Source organism: Amphiura filiformis, chromosome 7, assembly GCF_039555335.1.
Source record: "Amphiura filiformis chromosome 7, Afil_fr2py, whole genome shotgun sequence".
In the NCBI taxonomy this organism is placed as follows: Eukaryota; Metazoa; Echinodermata; class Ophiuroidea; order Amphilepidida; family Amphiuridae; genus Amphiura; species Amphiura filiformis.
The window spans coordinates 12,305,145-12,331,786 of NC_092634.1; the positions used below are offsets into that span (position 1 = coordinate 12,305,145).

Below are 26,642 nucleotides of genomic sequence, written 5' to 3' on the forward strand. Positions count from 1 at the left end.
AGATCATTGATAAACTACCTGAGCTACCTCTGATTAGATCATTGACAAACTACCTGAGCTACCTCTGATTAGATCATTCATGAACTACCCGAGTTACCTCTGATTGGATCATTGATAAACTACCTGAGCTACCTCTGATCAGATCATTGATAAACCACTTTGCTACCTATGATTAGATCATTGATAAACCACTTCGCTACCTCTGATTAGATCATTGATAAACTACCTGAGCTACCTCTGATTAGATCATTGATAAACTACCTGAGCTGCCTCTGATTAGATCATTGATAAACTACCTGAGCTACCTCTGATCAGATCATTGATAAACTACCTGAGCTACCTCTGATTAGATCATTGATAAACTACCTGAGCTGCCTCTGATTAGATCATTGATAAACTACCTGAGCTACCTCTGATCAGATCATTGATAAACCACTTCACTACCTCTGATTAGATCATTGATAAACTACCTGAGCTACCTCTGATTAGATCATTGATAAACTACCTGACCTACTCTGATTAGATCATCGATAAACCACTTCGCTACTTCTGATTAGATCATTGATAAACTACCTGAGTTACCTCTGAACAGCAGTTTCAAACTGATTTATTTAAGTTATTTGTACGAGCAAAAGCAAAATAATCAAAAAGTCAAATTTTGCTATTATACTTTAATATGCTTAATGTGCTTACATACTCTTCCTACTACCTGAGCTACCTCTGATTAGATCATTGATAAACTACCTGAGCTACCTCTGATAAGATCATTGATAAACTACCTGAGCTACCTCTGATTAGATCATTGATAAACTACCTGAGCTACCTCTGATTAGATCATTGATAAACTACCTGAGCTACCTCTGATTAGATCATTGATAAACTACCTGAGCTACCTCTGATTAGATCATTGATAAACTACCTGAGCTACCTCTGATTAGATCATTGATAAACTACCTGAGCTACCTCTGATTAGATCATTGATAAACTACCTGAGCTACCTCTGATTAGATCATTGATAAACTACCTCTGATTAGATCATTGATAAACTACCTGAACTACCTCTGAATAGATCAGATAAATTACATAAGGTACATCTGATAAGATCACTGATAAACTACCTTAGTTACCTCTGATTAGATCATTGATAAACTACTTGAGCTACTTCCGATTAGATCATTGATAAACTACCTGAGCTACCTCTGATTATATCATTCATAAACTACCTGAGTTACCTCTGATTAGATCATTGATAAACTACCTCTGATTAGATCATTGATACACTACCTGATTTCTGTCTGATTAGGCTGATTAGATTATTAATGAAGTATCTGAGTCAACCCTGACTAGATCATTGTTAAACTATTCTAGTTAACTGTGATCAGATCATCGATAAACTATTTCGCTACCTCTGATTAGATCATTGATAAACTACCTGAGCTACCTCTGATTAGATCATTCATAAACTACCTGAGTTACCTCTGATTAAATCATTGATAAACTACCTCTGATTAGATCATTGTAAACTACCTGAACTACCTCTGAATAGATCAGATAAATTAAATGAGGTAGATCTGATAAGATCACTGATAAACTACCTGAGTTAACTGTAATTAGATCATTGATAAACTACTTCGCTACCTCTGATTAGATCATTGATAAACTACCTGAGCTACCTCTGAATAGATCATTGATAAACTACCTCTGATTAGATCATTGATAAACTACCTGAGCTATCCCTGATTAGATCATTGATAAACTACCTGAGCTATCCCTAATTAGATCATTGATAAACTACCTGATTACTTCTGATTAGATCATTGATAAACTACCTGAATTACCTCTGATTAGATCATTGATAAACTACCAGAGTTCCTTCTGATTTGATCATTGGTAAAATTCCCTAGATTGCGATTAATTCCTACTTTTTCTTTTTCAGGTATGTTCAAATGAAGACCTTTTGAATAAGCCAAGTTTCAATGACCTTGTACTTAAAGCTAACAACCATCTACAATATGATATGGGATTTCCTAAAACTTGAATTCAGTTCAGCTTGAAATACATCAAAGGTTGTTTTTACAGAATACCTTCTTGAATAAGACACCTGTAACAGTCCCACATCCACTTAACCCTCGTCAGGTCCACAGCTTGTATTAAATTGGAATGAGCAGCAGCCTTGTGTGCAAGTCTCTAGTTACTAAATAGTGACTGTCAAGATCTTAGATGCTAAGTTAGAGTTTGGTGAAAGTTGACCTTAACTATAACACACCCTTTAACTTGATTACCGGCTGAACAGTCAACATTGCAGCGGCCTATAACACAAAGTCAACATCATTGATGTAGAAGCATGCATTTAACGCACTGACTAGCATTATACAACCCTACAGCTTGTGACAAATTGCACGTAAAATGTCCACATTTGAGTAGCTTGTTCACTCTGGCTCATAATGGTGTAACATGTGAGTGGATAAATGGTCGGTTGGTGCATACAACGCAAATAAGATGTCTTTAAAGGCCCATTCAGTGATTTGCTCATCCGGACGATCGTAAAAATCATCAAAATTCAGATTTTGGTACCTTTGTAATTGGCATAGATGTGCTAACATAGCCTGCTAGTGGTTCGGTCGAAAGCCGTGTATTTTAGACAAAATAAAGCATTTACATGAATCTGGACTTTTGATACTGACAGTACAAAAGTCCGACTCGAGATCGAAAAGAAGCTCACTCTCCACCGTACCAACCGCGCGTTGCGTATTGTTTCTACTACTTATTACATCAGTAGCTACTATTTTAAACAAAATACACAATTTTAACTGTTTTTCATATTTGAATTGACCGTTAGTTTGCCTCGGTGACCTTTAATTGCTTATTTTGTTTTCTACTACAAAAATTAAGCGTCTGTTTTAAATCAATTTAGACTCTACTTCCCCGTGTTAGAAACACTGGACTAGGAAGTTTTTCCAGTCGATTAATTGGCGCACTGTACGAAAAAATCTCGATTTTCTCGAGTCGATCTGAGTTGAAGTAGAAAACCTTACTAAAACTTCTGTTTTTTTGACTAATTTGTCGATGTATTCAGGGGAAAAGTGGTTTAATGAAATTCTGTAGACTTATTCTTTATTTCTAAGCAACTCTGACAAATTTCCATTTTTTTTAATGTTCCTGTGAAATCACTGAAAGGGCCTTTAAGCAAGGATTATTGCTGGTTATTAGTGTTTGGAGTACGTTTACATAAGGGTTACTGCAATATCCTAGTACTCAACTATGAGCTTCACTAAAAGATGTGCTATAGGCTACAATCAGAGAAACGCTGCTCATAATTAACAGTCCTGTACATAGATAATATAAAGTCGATAATATATGTGATGCAATTAAGCAAAATGAGTTGGATGTCAGGAATATTGATGTGGAGATTATAGCCAATAATAGTATTCAACTTCCTTTGTATTTTATTGTTCTGTGCAACACTAAAAATGCCATATCTCTGCAACCGTTACTCAAATTGTGATGGGGTTTTCAGCAAAATAAAGCTTGGATAATTGCTTATGTAATAGAAAATTTTGATTTTAATTGACATCAGACTCATTTTGCTTGATCGCATCACATATTATCAAGTACAGCTTATGGAGGCAGCCTTTAGCAGACCACCCATTGTCAGATGTCTGGATGATTTTCAGCTACACACACAATATTGAATTAGAGAATTTTGAAAATAAATCATGACTTTTTGATAAACAGCTTACTGCAAAAATTCTGAGTTTCACATGTAATGCTCAAAACAATATTTTTTCAGATTGAAAAAGTTATCAAGAGGATTTTCTGTAAAAAAAGTTTTAAATTAGCAAATAATACAATTTTCTAAGTAGAAAAATGGCCAGAGTTACTATCTTGCCATTGAAAACTACAGGAAGACCACCCACAGAGCTTCAAGACACATACCAGACATCCTGGCGCCAACTGTAAATGGCTGCGCTTATACGATATAAGTCCATTTTATATTATCAACTTTATATTATCTATGTACAGGACTGATTAATGCTATTTTGGTCTGAACGTAGGGGATGAAGTTCACTTTTCGTTTTGTTTGTTTTTTATTTTTGGGAAGGAAAAGGTCAATATTTTGAAAGTTTTGCAGCCCCCAAAAGCAAAAAGTTGCTCCAAATGAAGTCCACTTTTCAGGGTAAAAGCAGGTTAAATATTAGAACTATTGTAGATTTGTATGGCGCTTTCAACTCCACTGTTTATGCCACGTTGTATGTCTCTTGCTGTACTCGTACGATGAATCCAAATTAATTTCTTTGCAGACGTAGTTAAAAACCAAACGGTATCTCTTCAGAGCCACACCAGGCTGAGTCAGCCGAGGAAGGGCTAGAACGTGGTCAAAACTTTACATGATCCTCCGCTAGCTTGACTTCCTCGCATCCAAGCCTGGTCCCCATTGCCTAAGTTTGTGTTACCCATTCGACACCACGTGGAGGTTTGGGTTGAGTTGACCGTGAACAAATACTATGCCAGCTCTGCGGGCCTTGCTAGTATATGCATGTGCAACCATGACTGCTTCAAAACAGCCCGACAAAGTCATGCAGGTAACTCCGAGGTCGTGCATTGAATTGGTTTGAATGAGGAATACTACGGGAATCAGCGCCTTTTGTTAGAAGTTACGCATGAGTAAAGTGGATAACCTATAGAGGCCTTGCATGTGACGTATCATCCCGTAAACATGGCGGACTACTCAAATGCATTCAACAAAAGCATGATTGCAATCTACCGTGACAGTTCGTCTCACACATAACCCTGCACTACGATCAAATAGGTTGATGACAACATTTGATTGAATGGACTGCACTCCGCCATAACTACGGTGAAGGACACCGGCTCAAATCCTTTGTTTGGAGCCAATCGACAATTTCATGCAGGGCCTCTATATTGGGTCTGTTATTTTTCTATTCATTGATTCTGAATGAAATGAATGGACCATGTTTCTACTCCCATGCAGTATGGCATCCTTATCAATGACATAGGCCTAACTAAAGATCAACAAAATGACAGTTTTAAGTGATTTTGATGATATTTAACAATCTGAAAAAATAATAAATTCTCTTCAAATGCTTTAATTTGTTTCTTTAGGATGATAGAAAACTTAATTCAAATCTCCGATATCAAATTTCTAGGTTACATCCACATGTGCATATATAAGTAATTACACTCACAACACTCATTGACACTCATGCGATACTGTTTGAAAACAAACCTCTTATTCAAACCCAGGCTAATATAAATGGATTATTTATGAGGTTGCAGTTGGGATTCAGATTGTGCACAAACAGATAAACAGGTTGATTGAACGTATGTTTATATTACTTAATTAACTTACATCAGGGATGCACAACTCATTTTCCCTTTGGGACTGATTCAGCTTAATGCTCTGCATAAAAATTCCCAAGTTTTTGCAAAATATCAAGAGCGATCTCAAGAACCACCAAACCAAAACTAGGCTTGTTTGTACTCATTTTAGTGCATTTTTCATGCTGATTCCAAATATGGTCATCAAAATGTACAATTCTGAATTTTTTAAATTTGGAAATTGTGATTTGCAGTCGACACCCACATGAAGAGGGTTAAAACACCAGCGAGCTGCACTTTTCACAAACATACCCTCATAAATATCAACAAACATAAGCTGTTATTTTTTAAATTAGCATTGCATACAAGATTGTAAGAAATAAGGTTATGTTTACTTGCGTAATAAAACAAAATCATGGTGCAAATATTTGTTGTAAATACATATTCAGCAGGTCATATGAGCACAGGAAATTGAAAAGGAAACTGTGTAGGCAATGACGAGTAATATCAATATTTGAGATTGTGTCAATGCTGAATCACACATCAGTTGCTCACCTATCAGAAGGAGAATGTTACATGTGTGGGCTTAATTGAAACAAGGGAACAGGTGTATTGCTTCACTACGCAAATTGAAGCTGTGTTCACATTGTCGGACGTACGCCCGGCGGAACTTGGTTGGCACAAGTTGCTAGGAGTAGTGATAGGTGCTGCCAGGAGTAGTGGCAGTGTGAACGATGGTGAGCATAAGTTCTGACAATTTACTCCTGACAAAAGTCAGGAGTAGTGAGGTGGGCGTAACTCTTGTCAGGCATATGTTACAAAAAATTAAATTTGAAAAAGGTCACAGAAATGCCAGAAGTGGTAGCTGATGTTAAAGCCGACCAGAAGTGAATGCTTGGTGGAACTAGTCGGCGTAGTGCTAGAGTAGGCTAGGTATGGACACGTGGTAGGAGTAGGGAAAATGACTGTTGAAATTTTATCAATGTTACATAAGTTTACGTTGGGTGTAACTCAAATGTGAACACGACTTTTGAGAAGAGAAATCCTTAAAACTTTATCAGTATTCATTGTTGACATATTTAAAGGAAAAGTTTATGAAATTTTTGACATGGTTGAAATTTTGGATTTGTCGTAATGGATATTACTTTGAATGATTACAGTTGCATTGTGCAAAGTTGTATCTCAGCATATGCATAAGAACCAGGGCTGTCAACTTTTTGGAATTGCCTGGCGTGAGACAGAGGGTGCCGGATTTGCCGACTTCAATGTTCATTCTGACCCATGATAATTTGAGCCACGGCGCTCGAGAATGTGAAAAGGGGGGGGGGGGTAGGAACAACAATTTATTCATGGCGATGCGTGAGATTTTACTCAATATTCAGTTTTTTGCGTGAGATTTAATTTTAGGCGTGAGATTATACTACCTTGGCGTGAGACCGTGAGAAAGTGACCCAATGCGTGAGACTCACGGCCAATGCGTGAGAGTTGACAGCCCTGATAAGAACTCTTGATATACTGCAGTAAACTGATGTGATACCTGTTTATTCAGCTGTACATAAACTGAAACATGCTCTTGAAAATGTACTCAACAGTTACAGGGGCGGATCCAGGAAAGTCAGGCGCCACTCTGCAAAAACACAAGGTCAGGCACTGCTCTGCAAAAATTAGAGTGGGCGCGCACCGGTTGCGCCCCCCTCTAAATCCGCCCCTGAGTTAAACAAAAATTTCTTGTGTTTTGAATTTGTAAGACTAAACATTCAAAGTCTATGACTTTAACAGGTGTTCTGGGAGAAATATTATATAAAAAGAAGTGAACTCCAACTTCTAGAAAGATGTTACCAAACTGTTTGAACTACTACTACTAAGCTTACCTCTATATTTAACCTGGTAGTGAATTCCACTATAAAACAGGTTTTACTACTACTTATTAAGCTTACCTCTATATTTAACCTGGTAGTGAATTCCAAGTCTATGAACATTTGTTGTAAGAGAAGTAGCATTTCTGCATCTTCCCATTGCCAATTGTCAAAAGTTGGTAACCTGAGAAATTCCCTGACATCATCTGTTAATTGTACTGACCTGGAGGTGGGAAAAAACATAGAAAATATGGTTAAAAAATTTGACAATATTGAATAAAAACCTAAAAAATTTCCTGACATTGACTGTGTGCAAAAATACAAATATGATCACAATTGTGAACAAATTGTCAATAATTCACAACAAGGTAGAACCAAAGATTACAGACTCTGTCATGTTTGCATGTTGCTCATGGAGGGTCAGTACCTCTGGATTATTTTGATATGCACTTGGCAAACTTCAATTTGAAGTTTCTTGTTGCTTATGGGGTCGCATTTAAGGAGTTTGCGCGTCCAGGGACTTCTTATCTTTTTATTTTGCCCAATTTGGACTCCTTAAATCTCAAGTTGAAAGTGACCAAAGGGTCCGATAAAAACTGTATGGACTCCTTAATTTCATGATGCACGGAGGCATAAATCATCAAATAAAAATAAAAAATAAAAAGATCAGTAAATATTTTGAATCATCATAGGCCAACAACACTAATTATTTCACTGGAATATTTGACAAGTTCTGAAGTTTAGAATTTCGGACAGATGGACTCCTTAAATTCTCATCGGACCCCTTAAATGTTGGTTTTGCAGGCACCAAAGGGTCCAGAAAAATAAATTGGACCCCTTGATTTTTGTGCTCATGCTACCCTTGCCCATCAGCAACAAACTAAAAATGGCAGATTTTCACGCCCCCTGCACAGCTCATGCTTTGGACGCATCAACACAACATCTCAGCGCTCATGCATTATTCAGTCCACTTTCTCTCTCAACAAGTGATATGATTGATCAAACTATGAAGGCTGGATTCATTATTATTTGATGATGTTTGTGATGATTTATGTGTAAATACAACACAGACAGGTGCAGGTGTGCTGGGTCATTGAACTTCTCAAGAAAAATGAAACAAAAACAAACGCGGCTGTAAAAACAAAGGAAAGTCTGTCTCAGACACCTACACGCATTGCTATGTGAACTCCAATTAACACTTAGCGCTACGGGTTGACCGTAAAAATTATTTTTTCATATGTTCAATTTTTTTTAACATTTTCAGTATCGTATCGTGATACGATTCTTCTGTTTTTGCAGTTTGGTTGTTGTTTTTTTGTGCACGTTTTGCAATGTGTGTAACAAAGACAAACAAAACTATCCACTGTGTTTGTAATTGTATATTACTATGTTTCTGTTTTTGAATGTCACAAGGTACATAAACATTGTGCCTTGACTGTAAAAAAATAGGGTTCTTGAAAACTGAAAAAACCTAAAATGGTTATTTCTGTGACCTTTCCGGAACCTTTTTCAGATCTAAAATAATACTATCCAGCCTTTTAAAAAACCTGTTTGGTTTTTCATAGAACCATTTAGGTTCTACAGCTTAAGAACTTTTATAGGTACTAGCGGGATCCCCGCTAGATGAGTAAATGGGAGCGTTCACTATAACAGGAAAAATGACTGAACAGGTAGAATCATTGAAAAGGTACATTTTTATTTATCTAAATCTGTCTCTTCTAACATTTTCTTTTTTAGTTTCCTCTGCTTAGCTTGTGATTTTCCGTTTCCATGTTATTTATTTATTTAACCTAGTTCCCATTATTTTCTAAATCTGTTCTTTCTTACATTTCCCTTTTAGCATCTTTTTTTATTTGCTGCTTGTGATTTCCCGTTTCCATGTTTTTTATTTAATTCTGTTCTCATTATTTTAGCTTCTTTTTTTCTTACATTTCCTGAATAGTTTCTTTCCTTCTTGGTTTCGCTTCCGTTTCATTTAGTTACTTTAACCCGTTGGTCTAATTACTCGTACCTTTTTGTCCTCATTTTAATTTAATTTTTCTTTATAGTACCGCTTCATCCCGTGACCCGTCCATGTACCTTTTTGTCCTTTATTATTTTTCCTTCTTTCCGTATTATCATGCCCACTGGTCTCTGGCTCGCAAAACGTATGGATATGCGCCGTTTACGCGAGCATTGGCGTAATGCGCATTACGCACCACGACCCGACAGCTGCCGCCAGCTGCAGTGACGCGTGGTTGGTAACCGATTTTCATAACAAAAACCCCGTTTTTACCCATATTTTCACTGTTTTTGGAGCCAATTCTTGACCGTTTTCAACCAAATAAAGTTTAAACACGTTCCCATATATTCCTCGATCTCCCGTATGAATTTGGCGACATTTGGATCGAAACTGACGGAGCCTTTATAGCGATACATACATAGATAGATACATACAACATTCCCCTATTTATAGTAAGATAAGAACTCTTTTTCTAAGAGTGCATGGTAAAATCGTGAGTTTGGTCAGGCTTATCACAAGCAGGGTGCCTGGGGCACTTTTTTGCGCTTTGTGCAATTTTTGCAGTTTTTTGTACTATTTTGTACTTTTTTTGCAGCTTTTTTACAGCTTTGCGTAACTTTGGGTGCCCCACTTTTTGTCCTTGCTACAACACCTGCTTGCCTGTCATAAAGAAGTAATGGGTTATTCCAGTTGAAATCCATACACCCTCTATGGAAGACATGACTTTAATCTACCACACAGGGGGTGTGAATTTCAAATGGGTTTACCTGAATGTGTGACTCCATTTGAAATCTACACCCCCTGTGAGGAAGATTAAGTTATGTCTTCCATAGGGGGTGTGTGGCTTTCAACTGGAATGGCCCAATCGATGGTAGACAAGACACCAATATGTAAATAGTATAGTCAACCAGTGGCACCTCTTCATACTGTATAGTGTGTGGTAACATTAAACTATCATGTTGTTGTGGGACTCTCAACACCTGCCTAGTAATGGGTATATTTCCCCAGGGCTCACTTGTTTCCCAATATTCATACATATAAATGTGCAGCTAATGGACAAAATGCAGGTCCGGTATATAGCGTGTATGAAAATCACTACTTTCCACTAAATGTCCTGAATAGGGACATTACTCTATATCTTAAAGGAGTATTTTGTGATTCTAGCATCTTCTTTTTATGGTATGTTAAAGTAGATATCCACAAAAAAAGTTTATTCCCTAAATGTCAGTTGATTCCAATTTTGCCTCGCAAGTTGTGCATGATTATGTATAGCCTAATCAGTGTCATACTGGGTTCAGCCTTCGGCTTCATCCAGTATGACACTTCGCACACGATAATTTCCTGTACCATACCAATGCTGAACCTAATAACTAATAGTATCCAATGACATGGTCTGACTATGTTGTGAATGTTTGTCATATCTGCTAATTTTTTTTGCAGTATAATAACTTAATTTATAATTATTATACAAAAACATGTATGAAACCAAGTGTACAATAATAAGTTATGTATATAAGAATAAAAAGCTAACATAGTAAATGTTCAAACAAACCAAGGCATAAAAAGGACAGATTGTATCACAATTTTTATTTGATTACTATGTTGTGCTCTTCGTTAATGGACAGGTGTTTAAATAACACTATGTTGACGTTGTCCAAATAGCAAGGTGTACTAATATCTGTCAAAACCCACTGCTACAGACAGATTATTATAATGAAAAAATTTGCTTTTTACCAACATTACAAGTAATTTATGAATGGTACAGCAAATATAGTATGATTGATCCTACAAAACAGTCCATCTTCAGTAGATTTATTATTTACAATAAGCAGCTAATATTAGACATAGCTATAATCAGTAGATAGCACCAATTTGAAACATTATAGTGAATACAAAACTGTCATTTTTGGTATATAGGATAATATAGACAACAAGTAACTAATACCACACATTGCTGATAGTACCAAATTGAAAAAGTAGTTAGTACACCTCATTGCTATCATCAGTAGATAGCACTAATTTATAACAAGCAGCTAATACCACATACTGTTATCATTAGTAGCTAGCAGCAATTAGTATAGCAGCTAACCACACACTTCACTATCTGCACATAGCAAGCAGCTAATTCACACAGGTATCATCTTCATATTTGCAACAAGTCGCTAATATTATGCTAAGCAACCAGCATCCTTTGTGGTAAACAGAAGATCATCACAACGTCAACAGTGTTGAAAAAGGAGTCTGCTAGACTTCGAAATGTCCACAGTGAGTACTGTTTTACAGGCGCGGATCAGGCATGGGCACACCGGGCCCGTGCCCCCACTTTTCGAGGATCCTAATTTTTTTTTTTTTACAATTTTGTATGAAAAAAAAATATAACGCCTCTGTTTTGCTTTTCATTTTTTACATCAACGGCCTCCCATGCCAGTGACGGATCCATGCAGGGGCACACCCGGACCGTGCCCCCTTTCATGGTCCATGAATCTACTTCAATTCGGCCTTTATTGTTAATTTTTTTCCAAATGCTGAGGGGTCGCATCCTCCCTCAGACACCCTCCCTCCGCGAATGGATAAAGAAGTCAGTAGGCTTCTTTTTTAGACCAGGTGCGGATCCAGTGTAATATTTAAGTTTGCAAATTGAGTTTGGGACCTTTTTTGTTTTAAGCAATGATAAAAGTGTAAAAATGATGCACCAACTTGAATGACTTAAGACCTTCATTTTGCAAAATTTCTGAGGGGAGATAAACAGGGGACCGTTTTCACTTCTGTTTTGGACATCTGTACACTTTATGTTTTAACATGTTTAAGCAATAATTAGGCCTACAGTAATAGTGAATAATGGTCTATGAGTGGCTTCAATCGTGCCTTCATTTTCATGTTGCCATTTTCACCGTTCTGCTTTGGACACCAGGCCCTTTATTTTTCAAACATTAATTGACACAATATTGAAAATTTGTTGACGAATGACTTCAAATAATAGTAGTATTAAATATTTTTCCACCAAATAGTTTCAATTGGACCTTCATTTTTCAAATTTTTCCAACTTCTCAGAAGGGAACATTCCCCATCTGCGTATGCATAAAGAAGAGCTAAGAAGTTGCCATTTTCACTTCGGCTTTGGACACCTGACCTTTTATGTTTAAAGCAATAATTTACACATTAAAGCCTTAATGTACGATCTTTTTAAATTTTTCGATTGTTCTTTTTTTCTTCTAAAATGATAATATGCAATCATTATGAAAGTTCCCAATACATTTGGACGCGAAAAACATTGGGAATTTGCAAAGAAACAACATCATAAATTCAACAACTCCTCCTATACCTTTGTACAGCAGCCAACCGTTGTTAATCCGTGATGAATCCACACTTTTACTGTAGCGTGTCTGCTAACGCTTGCAGCGAGACTACGCGTTACTGCGAGAGCGCCAGAAAATTAAATCACGCCTGGAACCTATAAAGCGTATGCAAACTTTGCCAGTTGAATTCAGTATTTTTCAGGCAGCGGCTAAACATGCAGTTTTATTCTGTGGTTTTATTGCTGATATCAACAGAGAAATCATCGACGTTTTTGTAAGGCCGAGTGGCAATGATTAATTGACATTCCTCATGAAATATATATGTGAATTATACGATCTTTAGCTTTTTTCGTTGTTGAAAGGATTCAATCATGTTTCACCGTTGTTCATCACCGTTTAACAACACGCGTCCTGCTGGCGTCTGCGTGGTTTACTTAAGCTCGGGCAGCTAAAGCTGCCCTCGCGAAATAAACCACGCAGACGACGCTGTCAAGCATCGTTGTTAAACGGTGATGAACAACGGTGAAACATGATTGAATCCCTAACTTCACCTCTATCACCATGATCACTCGAAACATCTCGCACTATTTGGATTAGGACAGCGAGTGCGGCCTCAGAGTTAGTCTCCTCGCGGCCAGTTTGAGTTACGCTCCTCCACATGTGGAGGGAGCGTAACCAAGCTAGTTTTGTACGAGACTACGGTTTGCGATCGTGGCCGACATAAAGTCATAATCTAAAATATTATGACTTTATGTCGGACCAACAGAAAATCGTCCCGTTTTACTACAAATAGGACGAATTTGACAGTTTGCTCATAGATTTAAGTTAGAACATGTGTAAGTATTACAAATATGCCAAAAAATCGGTTTGAAAAAAATAAAGGTAAATTCTGAAAAAAGATCGTACATTATGACTTTAATAGTGAAAAATTGTCGACAAATAACTTCAATTGGCTCTCATTTCACAAATTTTCGGCTTTTTCAAATTAAAACTTTACACAATAATAGTGCCAAAATGGTCCACCAAGTACTCCTCAGGAGGGCACATCCCCTCAGCTAAGACACCCCCTGCGTATGCATAAAGAAGTGAACCTTTTTCGCTTGTTTTGGACACCCAACCCTTTATGTTTAAAGCAATAATTTCTCGGCAAATGACTTCAATTTTTGCAAATTTTCGGCTTTTTCAAATTAAAATTTTACACAAAAATAGTGCCAAAACAGTCCACCAAATGGCTTCAATTATGTCTTTATTTTGCAAAAGTCTCTCACTTCTGAGGGTGGCACTCCCCCTCAGACACCCCCTGCGTATGCATAAAGAAAAAATAACCTTTTCGCTTCTGACACCCGACCCTTTATGTTTAAAGCAATAATTTACACGATAATAGTGAAAGCTTGTCGACAAATGACTTCAACTTTGGACCGTCATTTCGCAAATTTTCGGCTTGTTCAATAAAAATTTTACACAATAATAATGCCAAAATGGTCCACCAAATAGCTTCAATTAGGTCTTCATTTTGCAAAAGTTTCTCACTTCTGAGGGGGCACATCCCCCTCAGACATCCCCCTGCCTCGCGCAAGCGCGACATTCGCCGCTTCAGCGCCGATGATTCTAAGTTTGTGCCCCCCCTTTTCAAAAATCCTGGATCCGCCACTGCTGTTTTATTGGACTAGAACTATGAAACCTTGTTATAATAGTATACATTGTTATCTTCAGGAGATACCACAATTATGTAATAGTAGCTAATTTTAATGCAACACATTGTTATCTTCAGTAGATAGCAGTATTTTAATGCCACATATTGTTATCTTCAGTAGATAGCACACATCAAATACCACAAATTGCTATAAAAGTACAGAGCAAATAGCTGTAACAATCAGCTTACATCAAAATTTGCCATCTTCAGTAGATAGCATTATTTTAATGCCACATGTTGCTATCTTCAGTAGATAACACAGATCAAATACCACAAATTGCTATATTAAGTACATAGCAAATAGCTATAACAATCAGCTTACATCAAAATTTGCTATCTGCAGTAGATAGCAACATCTTCAGTAGATAACACAAATCAAATACCACAAATTGCTATATTAAGTACAGGGCAAATAGCTGTAACAATCAGCTTACATCAGAATTTGCTAATTAACAAGCAGCTAATGCCACACATTGCTATCTTCAGTAGATAGCACATATCTAATACCACATATTGCTATATTTAAGTAGTAGAGAGCAAATCAGCTAACGCCAGACTGCAGTTTGTTTAGTAGACAGACCTATACTCTGATCAGCTCTTAATAGGCGGGACTTATAACATCCTCGTTTGATACAGACTGGCGTACACACAGCTAGGCGCAGCACCCTCGCGAACTGCGCTGCGTTTTGCGTGAATGATGCTTGCTTTTGTGAATTTACGCGTGCGTAATTTGGAACTTTATTGACTCGCGTAGTAACAAAAACCGAATAATTCCGCCTATTAAGAGCTGATCATAGTATATTTCTAACAAGTAGCTAACATCACATACATTGTTATTACAGGTGAATGGTTAGACTGCTGCCCTCATTTGCCAACTCTCTGGGTTGATAAACTATGTGGCAAAAAGTGACAGACTTTTGCAACCACTTTCTGGTTGCACTGAGACCGTGCAGTTGCGTCCAAATTGATCTTTTGACCGGGTTTGTTGTTTTTAGAACTTCAAAGCGAAATCTTGTTACAACGGCGCAGTGTGGTACATGTTCGCTGCTAGTCAGTTGAGCTATGGAGCATTACCAAAGTCACAAGAGAATATTTTCATAAGTCTGTAGTTATTCAGTCATCACTATGAAGCATAACACAAGTACATGCGCAGTGTAGACGAGTGATGGGGTGAAATTTTAGGCATGATATGTGTTTTGTGTAGGTGGTAATAACAAAAACATGGTAATTCGGTGGTTACCACTTTGGAAATCATGTACTTTTGGCCGAGGGGCCTCAATGTTAGACAGAAAACGTAATCTGTTGCAATTGGATCACTGGCCAATTTTTATAAGAAACAAACAAATATTGCTATCTTCAGCTCGTAGAATCTGCCTACTATTACTTGATGGTATAAAACTATGCATCAAGGGGAGGGAACTCTAGATCTCGTATTGCACCTTTAAAATCAATTATGCTGTGAAAGTTGAGATTAAATCCCACTTTCAACAGCTGTAGGCATCTTAAATGCTACTTGCCTCATCACTATCATCAGAATCCTTGCAATATTATCACTCTAGGGCAAAATGCTAACAAGATTATTCAATTTGAAGATACAACAATAATAAACATGAACTTTATTAAACTAGTCGTATGGCATACAAGGTTAAATCTCTACCATATCCAATTAAGTTCCAATATACAAGGTTAAGTTTCTACCATATCCAATTAAGTTCCAACCTAAATTAAATAATCAATAAATTGACATATTGTTATCATTTCACTAAGTTTTTAAGTGTATTATTATTTAGGGAAGGTTTATACAAGCCCACAGCACTTTGCAATGCCTATATAGAATCTGAAGACATCATCGATCAGATGATAGTGGTCTAACTTGCGCACGTTAAACTTACTGTAAACATGGTAGGGAACATTTACAAAGTATATTGCAAATAAATATTTTTATCCAAATACTTGAGATAAACTTTTTATTACTTTAAAATTGAACCTAAATTTGCTTAAAGCCATATTGTAACATTTGCTGAGGAGGACTCCCGGAATTTTTGCCAAAATTCAGATTTTTACATAATTGTAATGTACTTTTGTAAACTAACATACCCTGCAAAAATCAAGGCTTTAGGAGCTGTATTTTTGACAAAACCCGATATTCTTATAAAACAATGTGTCCCATCATATTATTCATATGATCAAAATTATATATGATCATATTATTCATGATCAAAATATTAGTGGAACACATAATGTGCTATGTAATTTTATGTTGATAAAAAAATGTATTTTTTACCTGAAATAGTATTTTTAAGTAATAGAATTTATGCATAGTGATATAAACAACCTAGATAACTGTCTTCAGTTTGTGTAATGGTTGAAATATAATCACTCTGTGAAAGTGATATTGTTCCATCCAATCCACTCGCTGTTCCAGCTTGTGGAATATAACAATCTTACCTCTCACCTTGTGATTATATTTGGACCCAGTAGCATAGCCAGCAGGGGGAGGGGGGGGGGGCTTCTAGTGTCAGATTTTCGATTTTCACAGGCTTCACTTACCCCACGAGCTTGACAAAAATGAAAGAAAAAAGTGCCCCTCTGACAAAAATAAAAGAGAAAATCTGGAGGGCAAAGGAAAAGAACATTTTTGAGCACTACACAAACACATTCTCTCAATAAACCCCTTTTCATCCCGTAATATTTGTTTACTATCAGAAAAAAGAAAGGAAATGTTCCAAGGTCAGGCATCATTAATGGAAGAAGGACAAAGTGTTCATTTATGGCCATCGGTATTGCATCCTTGTGCATACAAAATACAGTGGAATCTCTTCTTTAAACAATAATGTCAGGAAGTATTCCAAGGACACTCAATATAAATGGAAAAATATTGTTTTTCTGACACCTGTCTTTTGTTAGTCAAAATTATAATTCATTTATTGAATTTGTCCATATTACATATTAAAGTTAAATGCAAATACAGTAGTTGAGATAATTGATTTTCAAACTGTTGCACAGATTCAGATTCAGATTCAGATTCAACTTTATTTAGCCACGGTGGGCCTACTTCAACCCTAGGTTGTTCTTCCTTGGGGCCGTGGATAGAACAAAACTACCCTAGGCCTTTCTCATCTGGTTTTGTTAGTCTATGCAGTGGCGTACCGTGGCCGTCCCTTCCCTGGGGGGGGCTGAAGAAAATCCAATTTTGCCGCCCCTTCCTCAACAGCCCGAAAAGGTTGACCCATTTTTTTACAGTCGTTTGAAAGAGTGAAGAGAGAGAGACAGAAAAAAAAGAATTTATAGGTGCTACCGCCCCAAAAGCAACACATTTTCATGTATAGTACAATTTTTTCACATTTTACGCCCTTTTTTCTTTACTAATTCTTTTTGCCGCTCCTTCTTCTTCCGCCGCCCCTTCTTCTTCCCGCCGCCCCTTCGATTTTGCCGCCCCCTGCTTTGACCCCGGGGGGCTGGCGCACCCAAAGCTCCCCAAAATATGTGCATGCTATGTAATTATGATTATGCCTGTAGGTATAATTAAAGACAGAGATAAAAAGAAATTATCGCGTCTGACGTCATCTGTCAATCAAACTTGAGCACGGCTTGTTTACAAGTGTCGTGATGATGACTTGCTGAACGCGGAGGTAAAACCGTATGCCTTATTGTTAATTTTGCACCTTCAAACATGCAAACCATCTCAAAAGTTAAGTCTTTATAGTAGGAAACTTTCTTTCGCAAAGGCACCATGTCAACAATGCCTAGAAAAGCTGCTTTTTGCCTTGTAAAAGTACGTAATTTTTCGCCATTTGCTGCTATTCCTTTTCTCCGATCAGCACCAGATAGATCGGTCTTCCTAAATTACGCGCTATTAACCTGTGCAAACCAATCAAGGATTGTAATTGACAGTGACATCAGACGTGATAAATTCTTTTTATCTCTGTCTTTAATTATAGCACCTATGAAATCAGCACATTGTTATCTGCAGAAAAAACCCACTTTGCTATCTTCAGTAGATAGCACACGTAAAGTCAGCACACACTACACATTGTTATCTTCAGTAGATAGCACAAATAAAATCAGTGCCAACAACACATTGCTATCTTCAGTAGACAGCACAGATAAAGTCAGCACAAAATCACATATTGCTATCTTCAGTAGATAGCACAGATAAAGTCAGCACACATCACATATTGCTATCTTCAGTAGATAGCACAGATAAAGTCAGCACACATCACACATTGCTATCTTCAGTAGATAGCATAGATAAAGTCAGCACACATCACATATTGCTATCTTCAGTAGATAGCACTGATAAAATCAGCACACAACACATTGCTATCTTCAGTAGATAGCACAGATAAAATCAGCACACAACACATTGCTATCTTCAGTAGATAGCACAGATAAAGTCAGCATACGTCGTTATATTCAGCAGATAGCACATATATCAACACACACTACACATTGCTATCTTCAGTAGATAGCACAGATAAAGCCACCACATGTTACACATTGCTATCTTCAGTAGAAAGCACCCACTTATGAAAATCAGCACATATCACACATTGCTCTTTTCATATTAAAAATATAAAATCTGCATGCACTATACACCTAGATGTAACATCAGCACAAACTACACATTGCTCATGATAGCACCAAGTTATAATAAGAATAGGCTATGGTAAATACAGCTCTATGACCTTCACCATTCTAGATCTACTTACTTAATTTTGTTGAACTTTTCCAAGACTCTTCTCTGCTCTACATCTGTCTTCTTTAATTTCCTTTTATAAAATGGAAGATTGGATGATTGTGACCCTACTGCAAAGTCCTTAAATAAACCCAGCCAGCTTAGATGCTCTACACTCTGAAAGGAAACACACAGAGAAACAATGGTTAATGTAGTCTTGATTCAAGCCCATATCCACCTGAAGCCACATACTGTATGTTCGCTTATGTTACTTTGCGGTGCTGTGCACAAGTTATTGGTAAGAGATTCTCTGGCGATGGCCGTGAGTCAAAGATAGTTAAAGATACAGTGGGCGGTTGGTCTTTCTTGTGAGATACAGATGGTATGTGACTAAGAAATAAAGAAGTTGATGACAGCGGTCTCAAGATGTACAGAGATTCGTTAGTAGGCATGCAATGCCTGTCAGGTTGTTCAGCTTGCATGCTATAGTATAGTCTTAAACAAGACCATGGTTAATATAAAAGAAACAAAGTTCTTATAACCCATTCAGCTTAGATGCTATACACTCTGTAAGGAAAAACAGAAGCAATGGCTTTGAGAAGAACTGAAAATGTGACATCTATTGCTAAGAAAAATTGCCAACAAAGACAATGGACTACACAGTGGCCATAACCACTGAACTCCACACTGATCATTCTGCTCTTCATAGTTTGTGCTGACACCAATCTACTTCACAGCTAGCAGCAGTTAAACTGTCAACAATACAAAGTCATCTATGAATTTCACATTTATCTCAGGCAAGTGGGATGACGCAAGCCGTATTTGTGCTGTTTTAGCCATTTAACTAAAACAACAGCAGCATACTTCTTAATATTAAAATATTCATCTTATAGGAAATGAGTCAATGAAGCTAATAATCATATTTATATTTCCATGGGTCAACATGGTTCTTGAGTTTTAAATATTTTCCCATCCCGTGAAAATTATGTACATGGAGTGGAAATGACACCCCTTATAAGCCTTGTAGTCTCCATTATAGAACCCATGTCATTAAATGTGTCAGCATTATTTGTCTTAATAATGAGTGCAAACACCACTAAGTCATGCTCACCTCCGACCTGCCTTAAAGAACAAGAATTGGGATATTCGATCTGAAATCTGCCATACACCTGTGGAATATTTAAGAAAAGTCTTCCACAGAAGGAGTATGTTTTTCAGATGGAATTGGCTAGGCTTAATTATTTTGAAAACCATACTCCCCTTAGATGTGGCTTTCCCTTTTTTTTCCTCAGGGGGAGTGTGTCCTTCAAATGGAAGTTATCCAATTGTCTAATATATTTGAACCCTATAGTCCACCAGTGGAAGACTTTAGCTACAATCTTCCACAGAGGGAGTGACGATTTTAAATACAATAGTCCATTGTAAACATACATGAGCCAGTAACATGGAAATAATGTTTTACGAGCAAAGCGAAAGGAAAACAAATTTACCCATGGCGAGAAATGGACGATCCCTATTGTGTTTGCTGATCCGGGTATGGTCATGCTAGCTCCATGCTGGGTGTGTTGTGGTGTTGGCATGGGGATCAATAGGTGACATCGATTTTGTAAACATCTACATGTAGTGCGCGATTGAGTTTGTGAGTCATTTATGAATGTCTCTCCATCAAGTAAACATCAGAAAGAAATTTCTCTGCTTACTGCACAACAAGATTGTGTTTGTATTACGTCTAAAAAGGATGCCTGGCTGGTTCATGTTCATCTCAAAACTCGAATTGAAGTGCCGGAAAATCAAATTTAATTTTCCAAATCACACGCTAAGCTATGTACAATTTGCATTGGATCGGCTGCTGTTATACAAAATGTAGATTTCAAGCACAAATACGCAGAGGCCAGGCATCAACGCAATGCTAAAACCTTGATGTAAAAAATATGGATAGTAATATTAATATTTCTGAGGACGTCTCGGTAGCTATAATATCCGTATACAATCGTGGAAATTGATTGTATGATTTGTATCAGCTGGTAGTTTCACGGTCTCATGGACCGGGTCGAATCTAATTGTCAACACTATTCAAGCAAGCAGCCATCTACTTTTTGTTCCGTGGACATGTAGACGGATAACATAATCGGGTGAGAATGATTTTATGTATAATTGTGGACTTGATTCTGCATTTGAAGGCGTCAAAATAACAATTATATTTATTAGGGTCTGGCACACGAAAAACGCTCCAAAACGTGGCATTATTTCCTGTGGCTTTTGCGCATTAATATTGTTTGTTTATCGATCGTGATCCTATGAATAATTCATATGAGGTGTGGTTATGACCCAATTATGGCCCCACATACAAAACTGTGGATGGATTTTCAACAACGTAAATTATCAGTCGCACCCAAATATGGTAGCTCATTATCCAAATAAGGCAAGACGTAATTAAACGGCGCGCTCATGACATCAGGGTTCATGAGACGGTTCAGTTCAGGAAATCTGAGCTCTGGGCGAATCAATCGATATCACGATAAAGCAAACATTGACTTCCCATTGAAAACCAATGACGATCAATGATGGTTTGATTTGGTTTAATCCCCGGCGAATTTGGACAAGAGTCAAGTTTTGCAGTCGGAATTGGGGTTTGCAAAATTTAAGCAAATTAAACTGTCGCATTTGATTGCTTCGTATTCATTTAGTTAGGTTTGTCAGCAATCTGGTATGTTTTTAGGGCAAGGTTGAGAGTCGTATTCTCGGGTCGTATTTTACTTTTTGAAGCTTTTAGCGAGGGGCCGGAAAAAGATATTGGTAAAAAGGATAATTGTGTGCAAAGGAAATGTCGGTTTTCATGAAATTTGAGGTTCGAAGGACCCGTTTAGTTTAAATCACAAACATGTGGGGATCATGTAGCCTAGGTTTACGTATTTAAAGTTGGAAAGTCAAATAGAGGATTGATAGATGTCAAATTATGTTAAGAGTTGTAATAAATAACAAAATTAATAATAATAACAATAGGGGCATTCAAGCGTCATGAACAAGTTATGCCCCTGCATGACGTATCAAACAAGTTTGTTGCGTCCGTTGTCTGATAGTATGAAAGCATCATTATTTTGAATACCGGTAATAATTGTTAAGTTTACGCACAATTCGATCTCTCCCGGGGCATTTAGTTCGCGATTTCTCGCTTAATATACATCAAAATAATATTCGAAAGTCACATAAATAACACTGAATATGTACTTATTTAGATTGTAGAACGATTGAATTATTTTGTTCATTAATAAAAATTATGTTCGAGTTTGGGAAAATGAGTATTAAAAAGTCATTGACCAAATTTGCTGTGTGCGTGTCGAGATTAATTACACATGGGTGAAAATGTGGTCGGCCAACGGTCACGTGATCGGGGGAATCCCCCGGGGGAATCCCTAACAAATAATATGCATGATAAGAAGATAATTAGCTTTAATACGAAGATACTGAAGTGCAGATCATAATATATAACGCCACTGATTGGCAAAAGGCAAGTAATTTTGACAAATTTAAAATTATCTATAGAAAATCTGAAAATGCCATGATTTTCTAAAATTTCCGGGTCCATTTTCCCATTTCGTGCATCAAGGGCTCGGTGTATCAAGGCGGCGGTACTAGGGACAGCCCGTCTCCCTTAGAAACTTGGCGAATTTCAACTTGTTTTGGTCAAATTTTGGACATTTTCCAGGCTTGCTTTCAACATTTAAAGTTAATGCAAGCAAATTTTGGGAGTTAGCATAACATGGACTTACCGTGACTCATGGGTTTATTTTACCTTCATAATTTCTTCAAAATGTCTAAGGCTTACTTACTCTGCATAAAATGTGTATTTAATTAATGCATGTCTGGTTGTGTGATTTACCTTTATTTACCTTACCATGATTTACCGTCATAATTGACGATTATGTCAATGCTTGTTTTGCATAAAATGTATAGGGCCTATTCAATGCATGCAGGTCACATGGGTTATTATTATGCATTACTGCTTGTGTGGATTAATGGTTACTTGGGGCATAATGCCGTATTTATAAGGTAACCTAGTCAATTTCATCTCGTTTTCATCTAAAAGTGGTCGGTAGTGTAGGGCTAATGTCAGTCAGAATGCATCGATAAACTGGCACGGGCCAATATAGTCCCTGGACTAGAATTGTTATTTGAAAAAAAACAAAACAAAAACATTGGACCCCTGCTATGCTCTTTGGATTGGTTGTCTAAATGGCGATCTAATTTTAGTCAATTTTCGTGACAAAATACATCGGAAAAAAAATATGGATATTTGGATTCGATTTGGATTGGAAAAAAAAAAAAAAAAAAAAAAAAAAAAACATTAAAAATTAAAAAAATAAAAAAAAAAAATATAAAAATGGCGATAAATTTTAGTCACTTTTCATGACTAAATACATCGAGAAAAAAAAAAAATAAATAAATAAAAAAAATAAATAAATAAATAAAAAAAAAAAAAAAAAAATAAAAAAAAAATTTGGATAATTTGGAAAAAAAAAAAAAAAAAAAAAAAGACTGACTCATGCAATGCTCTTTGCATTGTTCATCAAAAGGGAGATCTATTTCTTGTCACTTTTCATGTCAAAATACACGGAAAAAATCGATATTTGGATTTGATTGGATTGAAAAAATTATAAAAGGCCAGGGTTTATGAGGTTTGTGCTTTCGGTTAGGTGAGTGGAGCTTGATCATACAGGCATACCTTTTAAGTAGGGAGAAAGTGATGTGAATGTACATGCCCTTGTTAGGCTTTGATCAGGTGCTCGACAGGAATAATATGTATAAACTTCAAGTATTTATAGAACTCGATGGTATACGTAATGGGAAGTTCAGAATTTCAACAGAAGATTATTTCACGATAACTGGGTGAAGAAGGGTCTACAGATAGTTTAATAATTTTGTGATCATTCTTAGGGCATCAAATGACATCGAATTGGTCTGTATTTCTTAAAGGAGTAATTTATGAGTGCCCCAAAACATTTATATTCCCCTTTGACCCGGTACCTTGTAGAAATTCTCCCCGTAGACCTCCTCGTGGAAGTGTAACCACAGTCATAAGTGAATTGAATCAGGAAATTCAATAAAAAGAGGTCTGAATTTCATGGAATATGGGGATAAAGATTGCTCGAGGTCAAGTCAATAAGATTTTGTGAAAATGGGAGAAAATGTGTCCCTTCAGCGCGGCCGTTTGCGATACAAATATCAAGTATTATTGTGTCTAAGCATTTTACTGTGGGATAAGGGTTATTAAGGCAAAGATTGTGACAGTCAGGACTTGGTCATTTAGTGAGGAGCAATAATTGATAGTTGCAACTTAGTTGTCGGGTGGAAGCAGAAAGAATGATGCAAGCATAAACATGTAAGTCCTTTAAGTTCATAATTTGAAATGGTAAAAATTGCATCAGGAAGAAGATCGCACAAATAATTATCTGCATAACAAGAGGGAACAGGAAAATGTTGGCGAATCAGGGAAAGAAATTAATAAAAAATAAAAAATCACATGTCTTGATTGATATGAGACCAAGTACTTGGTTGGGATCGTAAATATAATCTCAAGTTACACATGGTAATTAGATGTGCTGGCAGGTTGTTTCCCATTTTTCTGTCTTTTATTTATTGCAGACAATACCAATGACACTTTGATGCTGGTGGCAATAAGGAAGCCTGACCTTATGTACATGTACACCTGGACACCCATAATTGCTAGTGACTACTAGACTTTGGTGAGCCGAAAGTAGACTGTCAGATGCAAAGCGAAGCATATTGAAAATTGGTGTTATCTGCGAAACTGAACTTACGCATACGAGCACTTATATATGGGAGAGCATGCATTTCATAAAGAGACTGTCAGAAGTCAGAACTATTGAACCAAATAAGTTACGTAAGTCGGAGTCTAGCCAATGGAAATTATACTTTAGGGCTTCTTTTGTTGTATAAAATCGCATCAATTGATCAACCACATTTGAACATGGCACGGAAAATATTAATTTGTGCATTCCTTCAAGTATTGGAAATTGGAAAGATGTGTTGGGAATGATTTTACCAAGACCGGTGCTTTTGTAAGGCACTACATATGAACTAAAGGTCGCATGAACTTGAGAGTGCTGAAAATAAAGCTGAAAATTAATGCTAAAAATAAACTTCGAGAATGCTGAAAATAAATCAAGACATCAGGTAGAATGCCGTTATCCACATTTGTCCAATGTCTCCGAGGCAAATGGAATTAAATAACCCAATCACTGTTCCGTATGTGCGGGTGTGCTACAGTGTACTGTCCAGTGCAAGATGTGTTGGGCATGATTTTGCAATGACCGGTCCCTGTTGTAAGGCACAACATATGAACTAAAGGTCGCATGAACTTCGCGAATGCTGAAAGCTGAAAATAATGCTGAAAATAAACTTCGAGAATGCTGAAAATAAAGCAAGACATCAGGCAGAATGCTGTTATCCACATTTGTCCAATGTTTCCGACGCAAATGGAATTAACCCAATCACTGGGTTCCGTGATAAAAGTTGTGCTTCAGTGTACTGTCCAGTGCAATGTGTGTACCTACTCAGATTACAAGGTCTCTATCCTCTACTCGCATCGACAGAATAACCTGATTATCTGCCTGAGATAGGCGAAAAGTTTTCTGATGATTGCGATTCTCCAATTGTTGACTAAAAGTACTAAAGCAAGTAACCAGTGCGATGTTGATCATGAAATAGCTTAAGCACAAATCAACTTCAGAATAACCTGATTATCTGCCTGAGATAAGCGAAAAGTTTTCTTATGATTGCAATTCTCCAATTGTTGATTAAAAGTACTAAAGCAAGTAACCAGTGCGATGTTGATCATGAAATAGCTTAAGCACAAATTAACTTCAGGATAACCTGATTATCTGCCTGAGATAGGCGAAAAGTTTTCTTATGATGCGATTTTCCAATTGTTGACTAAAAGTACTAAAGCAAGTAACCAGTGCGATGAAAGAAGAATTAACTTAGAGAGCATCCAACTCTGCATGGATAATGGACTTTTGAAGTGGAGTGAAAAGACATCAGGTATAAAAATTTGATAAGAGTTGGACGAAAACTTTAGGGGACCACATGGGAAAGTTTCATTGGTCTAATGAATATGAGACTCGGAATATCATTAATATCTATTTTTCTAAAAAAAAATTGAATTGCATATATTCGCTTTCTGAGTAAAATGTTACAAGATGTAATAATCTATACGGTGGTGAGCACCCTGAGTTAGATATATTGACGTGCTTTGCAATACGTAATAGTATGACTATTCGGGGGTGGAGGTATTTGAGTAGATCACATCACGTGCGGGTTCTATCTCAGCAACACGTTATTCTGTGGCGTAGTGTATTCTCATGTTAAAGAGTGTTCAGAAGAATGAATATGTCAGAGGCATTAATAACAAATAGTCAATTGTGCTGGTATTGGGGCGATTAAGTCTGTTTTAACGGGAAGTAGGAATCAACTCCAGGTTGGCATGGGATAGCTAGACTTTGGGGCCAAGTACTATGCCCTCAATTTTTCAAGATTTTTGTGAGGTTGCGCAGCCGGCTAGTTATCGCGTTGATTTCGGCCAATGTCCAATTGTGAATATGGAGATCAATGTGTCCCGTAACGTATAGGGCCAGCACAATTAGTATTGTTATTGTAGAGAATTACATGCATTTCAGTCAATATCCAGTAAGAATGTTAGTGTTATTTTATGCTAATGAGCAATTAGTGGCACTGAGCCAATTATGGGCAAACTGTG

The 26,642-nt window shown here is 37.0% G+C and overlaps 1 protein-coding gene across 3 annotated transcripts in view; it reads right to left on the reverse strand.

Annotated features, from left to right (window-relative positions):
* LOC140156269 (high affinity cGMP-specific 3',5'-cyclic phosphodiesterase 9A-like) overlaps window positions 1–26,642 on the reverse strand; it is a 361,412-nt gene that overhangs the window by 65,587 nt on the left and 269,183 nt on the right. For all 3 annotated transcript variants that reach the window (XM_072179256.1, XM_072179257.1, XM_072179255.1), the window contains exons 5-6: window positions 18,900–19,042; window positions 7,278–7,419 (exon numbers count right to left, since the gene is read on the reverse strand). In XM_072179256.1, the coding sequence (XP_072035357.1) occupies window positions 7,278–7,419; window positions 18,900–19,042 (285 nt within the window). The remainder of the gene's footprint in view (window positions 1–7,277; window positions 7,420–18,899; window positions 19,043–26,642) is intronic.